The sequence below is a fragment of the Kogia breviceps genome, chromosome 10 (genome assembly GCF_026419965.1).
Source record: "Kogia breviceps isolate mKogBre1 chromosome 10, mKogBre1 haplotype 1, whole genome shotgun sequence".
Lineage (NCBI taxonomy): Eukaryota > Metazoa > Chordata > Mammalia > Artiodactyla > Physeteridae > Kogia > Kogia breviceps.
Window position 1 is genome coordinate 5286981 of NC_081319.1, and position 15941 is coordinate 5302921.

A 15941-nucleotide genomic window follows, 5' to 3' on the forward strand; every position below is an offset into this window, starting at 1 on the left:
GTGCTCCGCAATGGGGGAGGCCACAACAGTGAGAGGCCCGCGTAGCACAAAAAAAAAAAAAAAAAAAAAATCTAAATAAATGAAGGGATATATCATACTCATGGACTGGAAGGCTCAGTATTATAAAGCTGTCAATTCTCCACATTTATCTATAGATTCAGAACAATTCCAATCAAAATCTTAGCTTTTTTGTCTAGAAACTGACATGCTGAGCCTAAAATTTATGTGGAAATTTAAAGGGCCAAGACTAGCCGAGGCGATCTTGAAGAGAAGAAGAATGCTGGAGGACTTATACTATCCGATACCAGAACCAATGATAAAGCTACAGTCATTAAGACCAGATGTTGGTTGGTGCAAAGATAGAAACATAGACCAATGCAACCAATGCAAGCCCAGAATCAATGCCACATGTCAAAGGTCACCTAATTTATGAAAAAATGTCACTGTAGTAGGGCAAGGATAATATTTTCAATAAGCAGAGCAGGTAAACTGGATATCCATATAGAGGAAAAAAAGGTTCAACCCCCACCTTATACCATACACAAAAATCAATTTCATGTGAACTGCAGATCTCAGTGTGAAATATTAAACAAAAGAGCGTTAAAAATAAAAACTAGGACAACGCCTTATCAACCTTGGAGTAGGCAAAGATTCATTCAACAGGATATAAAAAGCACTAACCATGAGAGAAAAATGTGATACACTGGACTATATTAGGATTAAAAACTGTTCATTGAGCGAATAAAAAAGCAACAGAGTGGGAGAAGGTATCTGCAATACACATATTTGACGAAGTTTGCTTTAAAACTCATACCTAAAGTACCTGGTATAAAAATAGGCAAAAGACTTGATCAGGTACTTTGCAAAAGAGGGTAGCCAAATGGACAACAAATATTTTAAAAGGTGCTTAACTTTACAGGCATCAGAGAAAGGGAAATAAAAATTAGAAACAAAAGTTACAAGATGATACCACCACTTACCCACCAGAGTGATAAAATGAAAAAGACAGAAAATGCCAAGAACCAGGAAAGATGGGGAGTGAATGAAACACTCAGACTGCTGGTGGAGGTATACACTGGTCCAGCCGCATTCAGAACCATTTGGTAGTGACTCAAGGCTGAACACGCCCTACAGCCCAAATATATATCTAACAAAATGTGTGTACTTGTTCACTGCAAGGCCAATACGAGAGTGCTCACAGGTGTACTGCCTGCAATACTGAAAACCACCCAAATGCCCAAAATCAGTAGGGTAGGAAGATATACTGTGATATATTCGCACAGTGAAAAATACCATATAGTAATGAGAATGCAGGGCGATTACACTCAGTAATGCGATTAATCTAACAGACAAGTACTGAGCAAAAGAATCCAGATACAAAAGAGTAAACCATGTATGATTCTACTTACATAAAATTCAAAACCAGGCAAAACTAATCTATGGGTTAGAAATTAGAATAGTCAGAGAGCTTCTGGAATGCTGGTATTGTCCTGTTCTTTATCTGGGTGCAAATTACACAAGTAGGTTCATTTGTGAAATGATTTACACATTTTCTCTAATAAAAAGGTTAAATAAGAGAGATGTTTCACACGGGTCCGGGGAGCCGGGGTTGATAGAAGGAAATGTTAAGACCAACCATATAGCGAGCAAAAACTCTTCCATTTGTATTACAAAGGATTGGTGTTGAATTTCCAGGCCACTCATTTGACAATTTCCCTAGTCAGAAGTTATAAAACAGTATTGAAATGAGTCTTAATAAACTACCTATTTTTTAAACTGGCTTCCTTGTACAATAAAGGCTAGATACATATTTAACCAAGGTTCTCGAATCGCTGTAAACAAGGCAGGTAAAAATTCACAGGGTGCACACTTCATCCTAAGGAATGAGTATTAGAAGTTATGTTTTTGCTTTAGCTTTGTTTGGCCTATTCTGTTTTACAAGAACCCCTTATTTTTTTTTTTAGACAATGCAGGAAATCTTTTTCCAAAAACTAATGCCTACATCAGGAGTCCCGTGTTTGGGAAGTTAATGTGCTTGGAACAGTTGAGCTGTCTTTTGAGACATTCCATTTAAGTGAAATAAATCAACAGGTTAAATCCAAGCTACCAATTCTATGCTAATTATTTAACTCTTCTCTGTATCAACAATCTATTTTATAAACCTTGTTTCTTACAAGAGTCATCATTATATTTTACTATGGTGTTTCTCTTCCCAAAACTTTTCCTTGTTTTACTTTTCTTGGGCATTTTTCTTTCTCAATATCTTAATCTCAGTACATGCTCAGTCAGTAATACAAAACCAAAACCACCTCAAATCAAGATAACCAATGACCTAAAACTATGTGCAAGGTATTTTTCAGGCCCCACAAGAAATACATTATAATGTAGTTTTTGAGCTCGAAAAGTTACCAAGATGAAAGATGTTTGATAACAGAAGAAAGTACAGAGAAAATAAGTGCTCTAAAAACATCGAGGAGACAGAGACTCACACATTCTGAAAAAATCGGGGATATCACCTCGGTAGAGACTGGTTTTGAATTATGAGGGCCCAGTGGAGTGACTGGGATTTGGATTATTACTGATAAAGATATTCCAAGGAAAAGATACTTGTCTCCATCATCCATCATGGCCCTTCTATGACCTGAGTTTATTTAAGCAATAATAACAAAATGAATATAACACCAAAGAGGATTAGATTTCAGATAGGACAGACACTTGCAAATTGGATTGGTTTCTCCTGGTCAGTTGTTTGTACCTTGTAATTGGCTAGAGGTGTGCTGTATCAATGGCAAAGAGATCTCTTCGTAAATGGGAAAAATTACTATGTGAACCTCGCCATAATTAGGCCAAACTCACACCTTTGGATCTTTTAAGCATCATACTTTAATCAACTAAGCAATCTTGCCCAGTCTACATAATAGGTTTTTAATTTTTTTTTTTTGGCAGTGCAGCACGTGGGATCTCAGTTCCCCAATCAGGGACTGAACCTGGGCCCTCAGCAGTGAGAACGCAGAATCCTAACCACTGGGACGCCAGGCAATTCCCAATAGGTCTTAAATTTTTAAAACTAAACTAAAGGCAGGGTTTTAGGTAAAGTGTAAGACAATAGTAAAATAATACCCAATTATCTTACATTAAAAATATTTAATTGTTAACGCAAAGCAAAAAAATAAGAATAATGAATATTTTACTTTCTCCAAAAGAAGTAAGGGGAGCCATCGTGTTCACATGTCTGGAACATGTGAAGGATATCAGAACTTCTGTTCTGTTACTAAGTTTTGTCACTGGCTCTTTGCCAAAACAAGAAATTGAACCTTGGTTTCTTTCTTCTAGAACTATGATTAATAGTAAGTATCTTTCGGATAATATCTAAATATTCTGAAAAAAATTCTAAGGAAAAGATTGGAAGAGAGTAATAAGTAACTCTGACCTAATTAACTATGGAAATAGAAAACTTTTGACAGTATGAATAATGAAAATCTGTGTTATCCCAAAGTGTAACTTCCCGTTTTAGGGGTGAGAAGACAAAACTAACATTTGTTGGACACTGATTACATACCAGACACTGCTCTAAGTGCTTTATATATTGGATATTAGTTACTTAACCAAGTAAGGTGCTTTTCTGCTAGCAAAAAAGCCTCTTGAAGTTCAAATGAATACTGAAGTATCAAAAGGTAGGCAGACTTGCAAAAGAAGCCAGGCATTTGGATAATTCACAAACTTATAACATTCAAATTAATATTCAACTAATGATATTCAAACCATGGAAGGCCATGGTGCAAATAACTCTAAATAACAGGTAATTCAAAATATATCTGTACCTGTTTTTCAGCATATACTATAATATTGTTGCTTATATTAACATCAGTTTTAGAATATTATTCAGTGTACACTAAACTTTTGTTTTTATACACGAAACAGATTCCAGTGCCTGAACTCAGGAGAAGTCCAGCCACGGATCGGCATGGTTTTAATAAGTCAGCAAGAACTTATTAGTTACCTATTATGTGTTAGATACTGGTGGAATATAGCAGAGAATAAAACGTGGATCTTATCCTCCGTGACTATATAATTTGGCTTAGGTAATAAATAAAACAGAAAACAATATCAGGCAGTCTCCAATTAAGGTCTAAATACTGTGATACACACCAAAAATGCTAGAGGAGTTTATCCTTTCATTTAACAAGTACTGTTGAGCCCCTCTATGCCCCGAGCAAGTTCTAGGCAGTTGGGATGTAGCAGTGGGTGAGCAAACTAGACAAAGATCTCTGTCCTCATGGCGTTACTGTGCTAGTGAGATGAAACGGACAATAAACCATAAATACGGGCTTCCCTGGTGGTGCAGAGGTGAAGAATCCGCATGCCAATGCAGGGGACACAGGTTCGAGCCCTGGTCCGGGAGGATTCCATGTGCCGCGGAGCAACTAAGCCCGTGCACCACAACTACTGAGCCCACGTGCCACAACTACTGAAGCCCGCGCGCCTACAGCCCCGTGCTCCGCAACAAGAGAAGCCACCGCAGTTAAGTCTGCGCACCGCAACGAAAGAGTAGCCCCCACTCGCCGCAACTAGAGAAAGCCCACGCGCAGCAACAAAGACCCAATGCAGCCAAAAATAAATAAGTAAATAAATTCAAAATAAACAATAAAAACGATGCACAAATAAATCATATGGTAGGCTAGAAGTTGAAGACTGCTTAGAAATAAGCAAATGTAGAGCAGGGGGGAGGGGAAGGGCAGTGGGGGGGACAGATAGTTCAATAGGGGGTCAAGGCGGTTCTCACTCGAAAGTGAGAGCTGAGCAGTGATTAGAAGGATCTGAGAGTCAGCCAAGATGTCAGAGGAAGAGGGTTCCCAGAAGATGCAAGAACTCGAGTGAAAGCACTGAGGCAGGAGCAAGTGTGAAACATGGGAGGAAAGGCAAGGGTGTCTGGAGAGAGGGGAGGGGGGGGACGCCGATGGCGTGGGATGCAGGGCTTAAGTGTCAGGAGAAGGGGAGTCACTGCAGTGTTGTGAGCCGAGGGACAGACCTGACTTCCATTTTAACGTGACCCCTCTGGACGCTGCGTTGAGACTAGGCTGCGGGGGGCAGAGGCAGGAAAACCTGTCAAGAGACTGGCAGAGCCCTCCAGCCAAGAGACAGTGGGTAGCTTGTACCAGATGCTGGCAGTGGGGTGGGGAGAAGACACATATTCCTGCAGGGGAGACGGAGAGCGATTAACGGTAACGTATTCAGAGAGCAGACATTACTTGAACCTGACCTTGAAGGACAGAGAGAATTGAAACAGGAGGAAGGATTAGGAGAGGCGTTCCAGTACATGTCAGTTTCGGAGGCAAGAGTGAGTGTGGCTTGTTCTTGGGACAATGATGTGAGTCTAATAAGAGCAAGGCAGGCCAGTCTCTGCGGTGTGGAGGGAAATAAGGTACATGACGTGGAACCAGAATACAAAGAGCTCCGAATGCCAGTGTTCACACTGGTGCCTTATATATATTGCAGGTGCTCAACACGTATTAGAAAATGGGTAATAAAGACAGGCTTTTAGGACCACTTATCTGGCAGATTGGATTGGCTGGCTGAGAGTTTCTCATTTAGCTCAGCTAGAAGGCCATACAGAAATCCTGGCATGAGGTAATGAGGGATAATTTAAATGTAGGTAACTGACAGTTGGCTGTTTTAAATCTTCCTAATGCAAACCATTCACCACTTGTGGGAACCTCAATCTTGTGTTGGCAATCCCTTACTCAAAAAAAAAATTACGTGGGCCTAAAAAACTGTGTTCTCAAGCAGCCACGTGATCTTAATTCCCAGGTTATAAAAGTTGAATAGCAGTTGCTATCAAATACATGTGCAATGTCTGTGTCTCTAAATTAGTTACAGGTGCAAAACTGTCTACCAAAAACGTTAATCTCGTAGAGGTTTACAGAAACTAACTCCCACTCAGACAAGTCTGATTCATTTTCTACCACATATTTTCACAAATACTCAACAGTAGTAGGTGGACACAAGGCATTTTCTGGACAACTTTCTAATGCCTAATTAAGGGTATCCAAAGGAAGCTAAAATAACAGACACTTCGTGTCTGTTCTGTTGATTGACTATAACTAAGAAATCTACTTTGGTCAGATTTCCTCTGACACAAAGAATACATACCTTACTAAGAGCTATGATGATTTCAGAATTTCCTCCAGCTCATCTTATTCAAGGTATAAGTGAGAATGCTGACAAAGGAAATAATCTACGACAACCTCTATCAGAGGTATAAAAATTGTTCTTCACTTAACGACCCATGTTTTACACTGCAATTAAGTTTATATGGATAATTGCTGTCGGGTAGCAATTCATCCTACAAAGAACATGACCATCTAAGGCAATTTTCGTTGTCTCAGAAGAAAACATAATCGTCGCTCTCATTTAGGCACAAAGAATGACTTAACTTTTGGATATTCAATCTTTTCACAGACAAATGTTAATAAAAGTGGGAGGTAATTCCCCCATTTAAAAACATCAGACGTGATGCTTTCTCTAAGTCTGATCATTTCCTTATCCAAACATTCACGGGAGCTCACGCACAGGCCGCGTCTCACTCAAAACTGCCACTTGCTTTGATTCCTAAGGAATCCTGCTGATTTCCCCACCATGCTCCTTAAAATGCTTCACGTTTAGGATATTATATGTCTTCCATTCTATCCACAAGTGATTAATGCTACAAGCCCAGGCCAATAAACTCTATACAGGCTGTCCGCTGTGCTTTCGCAACTACTGTGTCACTTTAAGCTTCACAATAGGCCTGTGTTTTCTGTGAATATATGTGCAAACGGAGGGCGGAGAGGATAAGTGACTTGCTTAAATTCACACAGAAAGTATGTGGCCAAGACAAGTTCAGGAGTGACATGCCCTGATACTACACGGGTCCCCTCAAACTTCTGGAAAGGTAAAGACTTGGGTCAATTATCTAAACGCTTCCAAGTACACAGCTGCCTGGAGTCACAAAGCCACAGTTTAAGTCTCCCTCAATAGAAATGGTGGCCAATCAATCACTCACTCCTCTCTCCGGAGAGACTCTCATTTCAAAGAATCATCTATTGCAGCATTTGTCATGTCTCTAAGGCACACTTCCATTGCTCAATCAGCTCCAAAGGACAAGCGTGTCATCATCTTTCAATGCTCTGGTGCAACAATTTAAAATTAGAGAATTCACACAGGACTAAGTCTGGCACTAAAAGTGGGAGGCATATTCAGCTTAAGTTTATGGAGCTTCCCTTCAATCTTGCCAATTTCTCTAGTGGAAATGGTTTCTGAGCCAGCATGGGGTTACTTGGGGTTCCTTGAAAAGCCCATGATGAAAACAGAAAGGGAAATAAGATAGTCACAGTGATAAATGAAGCCCCGGAAAATGTATAGAAGTCCCCTTTGGGCACAGGGGCTACACACAGTGGAGTTTTTAGTTTCATGAATGGGACCAATATTGCTGGACATCTGGATCATTCACGCTCAACGAGCCCCTCTGGATTCAGTAGCAGCGCTCAGGTCCTTGCAACATGCCTATTCCCCTTTGCCTGTGATACAGATGAATTCCTGTATTGAGGCCAAGTACCTAATCTCTGCAGTGTTTCACCTCTGCTGGCTTCAATTAGCTAACGATGACCACATTCCCAATTTGTTTTCAAGTTTATTTGTCTGTTTGTTTTGGCAACGGTGGAGAATTTAGTGGTGACCTACAAAATATGCTAGAAGTTTACAATCACAGGTCTTTGGCCTTAAGGAACTCATATTTTTCACAGAAAAACATTTACGAATAAGGAGTAATCAGAGACCATATAACACAATAGTTAAATGATTGGCACAATATATAATTTCCTAACTGCTAATAATTCTATTCTGTACCACGTTAATTAAGAAGAAAAGTACTGGGTTATTCTTTTGAAGGGGATGTGAGAGTCAAACAAATTAAACCCAGGGAAAATTCAACGCATAAAAATAAAGAGATTAGTATGGGGCTTCCCTGGTGGCGCAGTGGTTGAGAGTCCGCCTGCCAATGCGGGGGACACGGGTTTGTGCCCTGGTCCGGGAAGATCCCACATGCCGCAGAGCGGCTGGGCCCGTGAGCCATGGCCGCTGGGCCTGCGCTCCGCAACGGGAGAGGCCACAGCAGTGAGAGGCCCGCGTACCGCAGGAAAAAAAAAAAAAAAAAAAAAAAAAAAAGAGAGATTAGCACAGGATGAAAACTAACTTGAAACCCATAACTATGCCTTACCATAAACGGTACTTGCCCCAGTTAACCTAAAACATTTGTTGTACTGCATTCTGGACATATTCTTTTCAAACAGACAAAACTATCAAATTTTGACTCAAGAATATTTTACAGTATAGCTAGGGCATTCTGCCCTGATGCAGCATAAATGAAAAACCGGAGAAAGATAGCAATACTTCTTATGGCTTATGGAAAAACAGAGTAACAGACTTTTATATAATATAATGAAACTAAACTCCTATTTAAGAGACTCAGATGATAGAAACATACATTGAGTCCAGTCATCATAATAAAATGAAATGGTATTGCATGAAATATTTTCTCTCAATTTTTAAAAAGCTTATGTTGTAAAAATTTGTGATCAATATATTCAAACTTCAGGCTTCCAGAAGAACTGAAAATCAAAATGTAAAGCCATCCACTTCAACAATTAAGCAATTTAATGTGAATGCTTCAGCACTTGTATTGTAAAGCGTGAATCAGACTAGTTAATACAACCTATTTTTATGTGGCATCTGTGAGAAGAAAATGCCCAGAAATATGGAAATAAATACACAACAGTACAAAACAGAATCAGCTGTGCTAATACGCTCCAGTAGAAGGAGCTACAGAAATAAGAACTTACATTTTGCAATGGCCAAGAAAGAAATGCTGAAAATGAAGTATCGGAATCTTTCATATCCGAACAAAAGTAATAATCATTTACTCCGCATACGATAGGCATCGGGGGCCTCATTTTCTTTTTGTGTAAAACGCGACACTTAGACCTTCTCCGAGGTCCCCACGCCATTCTACAAAGCCTCAGGCACTATGCTTCGCACCCTAAGAAATATAAAGAAGCATACAACGTGGTCCCACACTCAGGAACCTTACAATTCTTTGGGGGAGAAAAAATGTACATGCAAGGATCTAGATTTCAAAGTAGAGCAAAGATGTGCAAAGAGTACTTTAAGATGAATAAATGCTGTGAGAGGGATAAACACTGCTATGAGAGACAGGCAACACAGAAGGCTAAAAGCAGGAAAGTGACTCTTCAGGTATTCTAAAAAGACCTCAGGTATTTGGGGGAAACATATATAAACCCAGGAAACAAAAATAAACAGGTGGATGGACCTAGAGACTGTCATACAGAGTGAAGTAAGTCAGAAAGAGAAAAACAAATATCGCATATCAACGCATATATGTGGAATCTAGAAAAATCGTACAGATGAACCTGTTTGCAGGGCAGAAACAGAGACACAGACACAGAGAACAAACGTATGGACACCAAGGTGGGAAAGGGGAGGGTGGGATGAATTGGGAGATTGGGATTGACATATATACACTAATACGTATAAAACAGGTAGCTAATGAGAACCTGCTGTAGAGCACAGGGAACTCTGCTCAGTGCTCTGTGGCGACCTAAATGGGAAGGAAATCTAAAAAAGAAGGGATATATGTATACATATAGCTGGTTCACTTCACTGTACAGCAGAAACTAACACAACATTGTAAAACAACTCTACCCCAATTTAAAAAAATGAATAGGATTTTAAAAAATATAAATGTACCTTTAATGCTTAAAATTCAGGACCTAGGAGTCATGCCCAGAGATAAAATAAGGATTAATTTAGGTTTTCTAAGAAGTTCTAAATATGCTTATAAGTGAACACAGTAGTAGCAAACGAAGCATCAAAATACTGAACTATACACATCATTGTATTAGCACAAACATAGCTTGGAAAACAAACTACAAGAACAATTTCACCCTTCCATGAGGCCCAAAGTATCCCAACAGCCGTATGTGGAATTCACTTTACCTTGTGAAGTGCTTGCAGACAGTGTGTCAGCGAAGGAATCACTCTCTGGGTCAATGAGAGAATCTCCCAGAGTTTCACCCATCACAGCATGGAATAGGAGTTTGCTGTGATTCACACTGATACTTGTCTATTGCTTGCAAAAGTCCAATCCGTTAAAAGAAAAAGATTTGTGGTAGTAGAACTTGTGAACGCACCAATGAGTCAAGACATCAGTTTCCAAATATTTGGGGGAGGTGGGAATAAACTCACAAAGGACCAGGCCTGAATTGGCTGGCACCCTCCTGCTGGAGACCAGCTGTGACAGATGCTGTGTCATAATCTTGTTCACTGCTTTGGCAAGACTTGGTACATTACAAGGAAAACATTGCCACACCGTCTCGCCAGTGACCCTCACGTTCCGTGTCTTGTGAGGGGCGCGAGCGAGCAGTACAGTATTTAGAACTCTTGGAGCGAAGAGATTTTTCAATATTCAATTGCTTCTTAAATGGAAAGCTTTACATCTCTGGGTTATGAAATAAACTTACTTGGACAAAGCTCTTTTCTGTCTGCCAATCCCTGGTTGAATCTCTAATCGCATCTGATATCTGAAGAAAACATCTGAATTCAAGTATGTGTTCCTATTTTAAAATTTGCTATCAGCTACTAAAATGTTCTAAGGTATTTATTCTACTATTTTGTAAAGTATGTAAAAAATGATGCTGAAAGCTATCCAAATTCCATAAAGTTGAAGAGTTAAGAGACTGGAGGCAGGTCCAGCTATGGCTTAGATTTTATATATCAGGGTCTGTTTTTTAAAAACTTAATTATTAAGTTTATCCATCAATAGCAAATACATCAGCTGACGTCTGAGCATCGCTTAATGTTGAAACAATAAATTCTGTACCATAATGAAAAAAGTGGAGTTCTCCCTGAGAGAAATAATGCATTACCAGAAAAGAAAAAAAAATACAAAAACCGGACTTACACTGATAGGTTGGCGAGGAATTGTGGTCAGTTTTGTAATCAGGAAAAAGCTGGCTTCTTGCTCAAGGCCTTTGCCCTTTTTGGCAAAGAGAAACACTAGCTGTGCCAAACCTCAATGTGGGAGCAGGCCTCCTCCTGTCACATAAGTGGCCTCATAGAACTGCAGTGACTTATGGATTTAAACAGATGCCCCACATAGGGCAGTATATCAGATGGCAACAAATCTCTGAACACACTGATCCCAATATTCCCCAAGTGGAAGAAATACATATCTGATTCATCTATGCTGAGTAACTAGTCATCCTGCAAAGGGACTTCCTTGTCAGTCATGGGGCAACAGCTCAGGGGGAAGATCACTTAACTGGATCTCCACAGCGCAGAATGAAGTGTAGAGATGGGCAATTACACAGCGTGTAAACCTTTAAAAACCAAAAAACCTTTATTAAGGTAATTCAAGTTAAAGCAAGGTTCTTTTTTTTTTAAAAAAAAACATCTTTATTGGAGTATAATTGCTTTACGTTGCTGTGTTAGTTGCTGCTGTGTAACAAAGTGAATCAGTTATACGTATACGTATATCCCCATATCCCCTCCCTCTTGCGTCTCCCTCCCACCCTCCCTATCCCACCCCTCTAGGCGGTAGCAAAGCACCGAGCTGATCTCCCTGTGCCACGCGGCTACTTCCCACTAGTAAAGGAAGTTTCTTGACAGTCCAAATAACTGAGGGAATTATAGTTGAGTAGAACTAGTTTTTTCTATATTCACTTTGAATTCTCAGTAAAGGAGTTTCTCTTTTCCTCTCAAGGGGAAATTTCACACAATGACATATTTAAAGGTGTGTTAATCCAAGATTCTTGGCTGAATTTATGATAGATAAAAATAAATTATTAAAGTCAAGAACACTTTCCTTCTTGTTAATAAAACAGAACAAAAATTTAAGGCCCACTCTGCCTACAGAGACTCCTACTTAATGTCCCAAGATGTGTCTGAGTCTGAAAGGCAAATTTCAGCTTTATTCCTCTTAAGTGGCAGTATCTCACCCAATTCCCTATCATCACCTCATTCTTGCCTTCCGATTCCAAAGTCTCCCTAATTTAAAAAAAAAAAAAGAGCAAGTTTATTAAAATGTTCTTAAGATTATGATGGATTATAAGAATGATAAAGTTTGCAGAATGACAGCCATTTTTGAGTGAGAGAAGCCCTTTGTGGTCTAAGGCTCTATTAAGACGATGAGAAAATGCGGCCCCCAAATGACAAGTAAATTCTCCAGGTTGAACAGCTAGGGAGGGGCGGAGCCGGAACTTGAATCTAACTCTCAGGCCAGTTTACTATTGGCCTTCACCAACTCCCACTCTTAGAAGTGTCTAAATCACCTCTTTTAATAAATCAGGTGCGACAGGGATAGAGTATAGGGTGACTTCAGGGGAAGATATATTAACTCTTTCAAGGAACATCAATGAGTAACTGTGTTATTCACTTTTCAGGATCTATGGATATGGAGGGGGTGTGGGGAGTTTCTCAATGCCCTTCTTCCTCTCATTCCCACATTTCCTCAATGACCATGTAGCTCATTCATGCCACATAATTCTACCTGAGGATCGTCTTAGTTTTGTTTCTGAGGCTGACAGTATCACCTAGTTCTCGAGTTCTGTAGTATTCATTCTTTCCAACGATCAACAACGGGACTAATTTCTGGATTCTTCACCTACTGTTACTTCTATTCTCTTTTTTTTCCTTCTCAGACACCATTCAGCTTGGCCTATCTCCTGTGTCACTATAACTTGTAAGCCTCTAATAGTTCTGACGGTGTGCTTCAGCTATTCACACATAAAATTATTTTTAACAGCTAATTATTCCGTAGCACCTGAATCTAATACTGCCGACTCTTACAGCACCGCAGTCTGTCAACCCTTCTCCCCTAGACGATGTTACTTGAAAGCAAAAACCGGACCTATTCACTGTTTTTCATTCATTTATTTATTCTACAAATATTCATTGGCAATATATCACACTATATTGGCAGGCATGGAGGTAGGTGCTGGCTTCATGAACAAGATGGATGTGTTCTTATGTGGTGGAGTTTAAAAAGTCAGTAGGCAAAAATTACAGTTTTAATAGAGCCTGGCACATAGCAGGCACAGTAAGTGTTGCTTAAACTCTTGACAACATATCAAGCAATACAGAAAGTATCACAAGTTACTAACAAAATACTTATATAATATAGATTGTTTAATCATATTTGTTATGTTAGTGATAATGTTCTGTCCTATCATACTGTAGCACTGGGTCACTTGAGAAACAACTTGCTCACAAATGAAAATGGACAAAAATAAACTGAGCCAATCTCATTTGTATCTAATTACACAGCTGTTTTGTCCTTAGATATTGAAAAGGCATTACATTTTATTTTACAGCTATCCACTCATGCATCCCTCAGATGTTCATGAAATACCTACTAAGTGCCAGGTATTATTCTAGGCATAGGAGATAATACATTCATAAGCCAAGGTCCCTATCCTCAGTGAGTTCACATTTAACTATATTTATCAAAATTATCCAAATATACCTAAAAGAGTGATAGTCTAGCTTACTTAACTTTGAAGGTCACTTAGCATGTGCTGATATCAGAAATAATATATTTACTTACCGTTACCATCAGACAACACAGTATGTGATCACCAGAAAATCTATGAGAGTCTCGACATGCATGTGAATGTCTTTACCTTCAAGGTCTTAAGATTCCCCAGTATCTTATCCTTTATAATATCAAAATGTGGAGGATATTGTAATAAGATGCATAAAAGAGCATGCTGGTGAATGGGACTGTTATGTAAGATCTTGGAGCTTTAGATCATGTCTCGGTGTTTGGTACACCAACTGGTTATGAGCACTTTGCATCAACACCTCTAGAGGCACTGAAGCGCACCTCTATATAGAAGTCTACTGCCTTCCATCCTGTGGCGAGCCTCCTTTGAAGGCTAGTCCTTGGTAGTTTTCCAGTGTCAGGAGGAGTGGGAGAAGGCCACCTTCCTTATGCAGTTGCACAAAAGCTAACCCGGCTTCCTCTATTGAGGAATGTTGGGTTTTGTGCCATGTAGAGGTGAGAAGAAGATCGTCTCCCCTTGGACTCTGATGACATAGCGGTATGGATGTGATTGTGGGTACAGTACACACCATCAGCAGGAGGAAGAATGGGGACACTCCGGAGTGATGATATAACAGGAGGATGACAAGCTTAATGCTACCCTAGTTTATGACATTAAAAAAAATGGACAGCTTGGTGCTCGAGAAGGCTACTCTTCAGTATTTGGTCTTCAATATTACTTATGAAACTGTCTTTGACCAAAAGAAGCTGAATTTTACTCAGCCAAAATACTGCCCCAATTTTAGTACATTTAGAGAAGGCAACTAGAGTAATAACAGCTATAAATGATTCCATGACAAAAAGAGAACGTCTAAAAACGTATAATTAACAAAATCATGGTATTATATCTATATGAAGTTTTATAAAAAGTATTATTCAGTGTTTAGAATGATTTACATCAAATATCCCCATAAAATAGAATATTTTTCCTGTCACATTACTCTCGAAAACTAATTAAAACCTTGCTCTTTTTTTTATCGAGGTAACATTAGTTGATAACATTATCTAAGTTTCACGTGTACAACACTATGTTTCCACTTCTGTATACACTACAGCATGCTCACCGCCAAAAGTCTAGTTTTCTATCTGTCACCATACAATTGATCCCGTTTACCCATTTTGCCCTCCCCTCAACCTCCCTTTCCCTCTGGTAACCACCAATCTGTTCTCTGAATCTATGTAAAACCTTGTTTTGGGGGGCTATAGGTTAAATTTAGATTTCATTCTCTAGATTGAATTTGAATTTTAAAAACTGCTTTAATTGCTTTCTTTTCCTTTTCTGTAAAACAAGCTATGTTACTACAAGTTAGAATGGTACATATAGTATTCTTTTCTTTTGCTATAGCCCCGTTTAAAAACTTGCTTCATTTCATACTACAAGCGCTATGACCACTCACCTGAGGTCCTAAAAGGTCAGGAGGTCCCTCCCTAGTACCTGTGAGCATCCCTCAGGCCTTGCACAGGGTCCCTAGTTGGCATAAAGCGCGGTTTATTGCTTTTGTTGCTGATGAGGACGACGAGAAGACAGCTGCCTGACACATCTGTCTCACACGGATCATTCAAGGAGTTCAGACACCTCAGGAACTGAAAACACCTTCAATTCTCTTCTTGTTCTGACAAGACTGACATTTCCCGATGGTCCTTCAAAGAGAGCCACATAACTGCCAACAGCCAGAATGACCGCTGAAAAGCTCACTTTCCCCTGCCCAGGACTACTGCCTTTTCCTGGTGCAACTAAAGTTGGCTCAGAACCCCACCTTCTAGTGGGGGGTGTGTGTGCGTAAATTCAGGGTCTCTCCACAGTCACAGGGAACACAACGTGGGAGAAATGATGTTCCGGCGGGACACATGCCTTTTAGAGGAACAAACAATCCTGTATCCTGACATGTAAATCCTACCACAGCCATCCCAGCAAGCCCAGGATTCCCACGGAAACAGACAAAGGAAGGCCGCCATTGACCAAACCTGGGTCATTTTTTTTTTGAAGGTACGATCCATTCTTCTTTAATCAAAAACTGTAATTTGGTTCAGAATTGCAAAAAGTAACATTTTCTCTACAGGATTAATATTTTAAGCTAATATACCATTTTGATTGAAAGAAAATTAACTTGAAATGATGTTAGCTTGTAGCCAATAACTCCAGCAGATGTGTATTTGGTATTTTAAAAGGTCTTCTTCACCCTGAAGCAATGTAATCTATGGAAAAACACACTGAAACTGGAGCCAGAAAACCTAGGTTTTAGGTTCTTATATGGGTTCAGACTTGTGTCAACTCTGGGTTCACATT

General features: G+C 39.6%; 1 protein-coding gene across 3 annotated transcripts in view; it reads right to left on the reverse strand.

Annotated features, from left to right (window-relative positions):
• Positions 1-15941, reverse strand: part of PPARG (peroxisome proliferator activated receptor gamma) — a 128146-nt gene that overhangs the window by 58777 nt on the left and 53428 nt on the right. The window contains exon 1 of one of the 3 annotated variants that reach the window (XM_059076111.2): positions 10051-10176. The exons of the other annotated variants lie outside the window; for them this stretch is intronic. Coding sequence (XP_058932094.1) covers positions 10051-10132 — 82 coding nt within the window. The 5' untranslated portion in view covers positions 10133-10176. Of the gene's footprint in view, positions 1-10050; positions 10177-15941 lie in introns of those variants that run through there. 3 annotated transcript variants of the gene reach the window in all.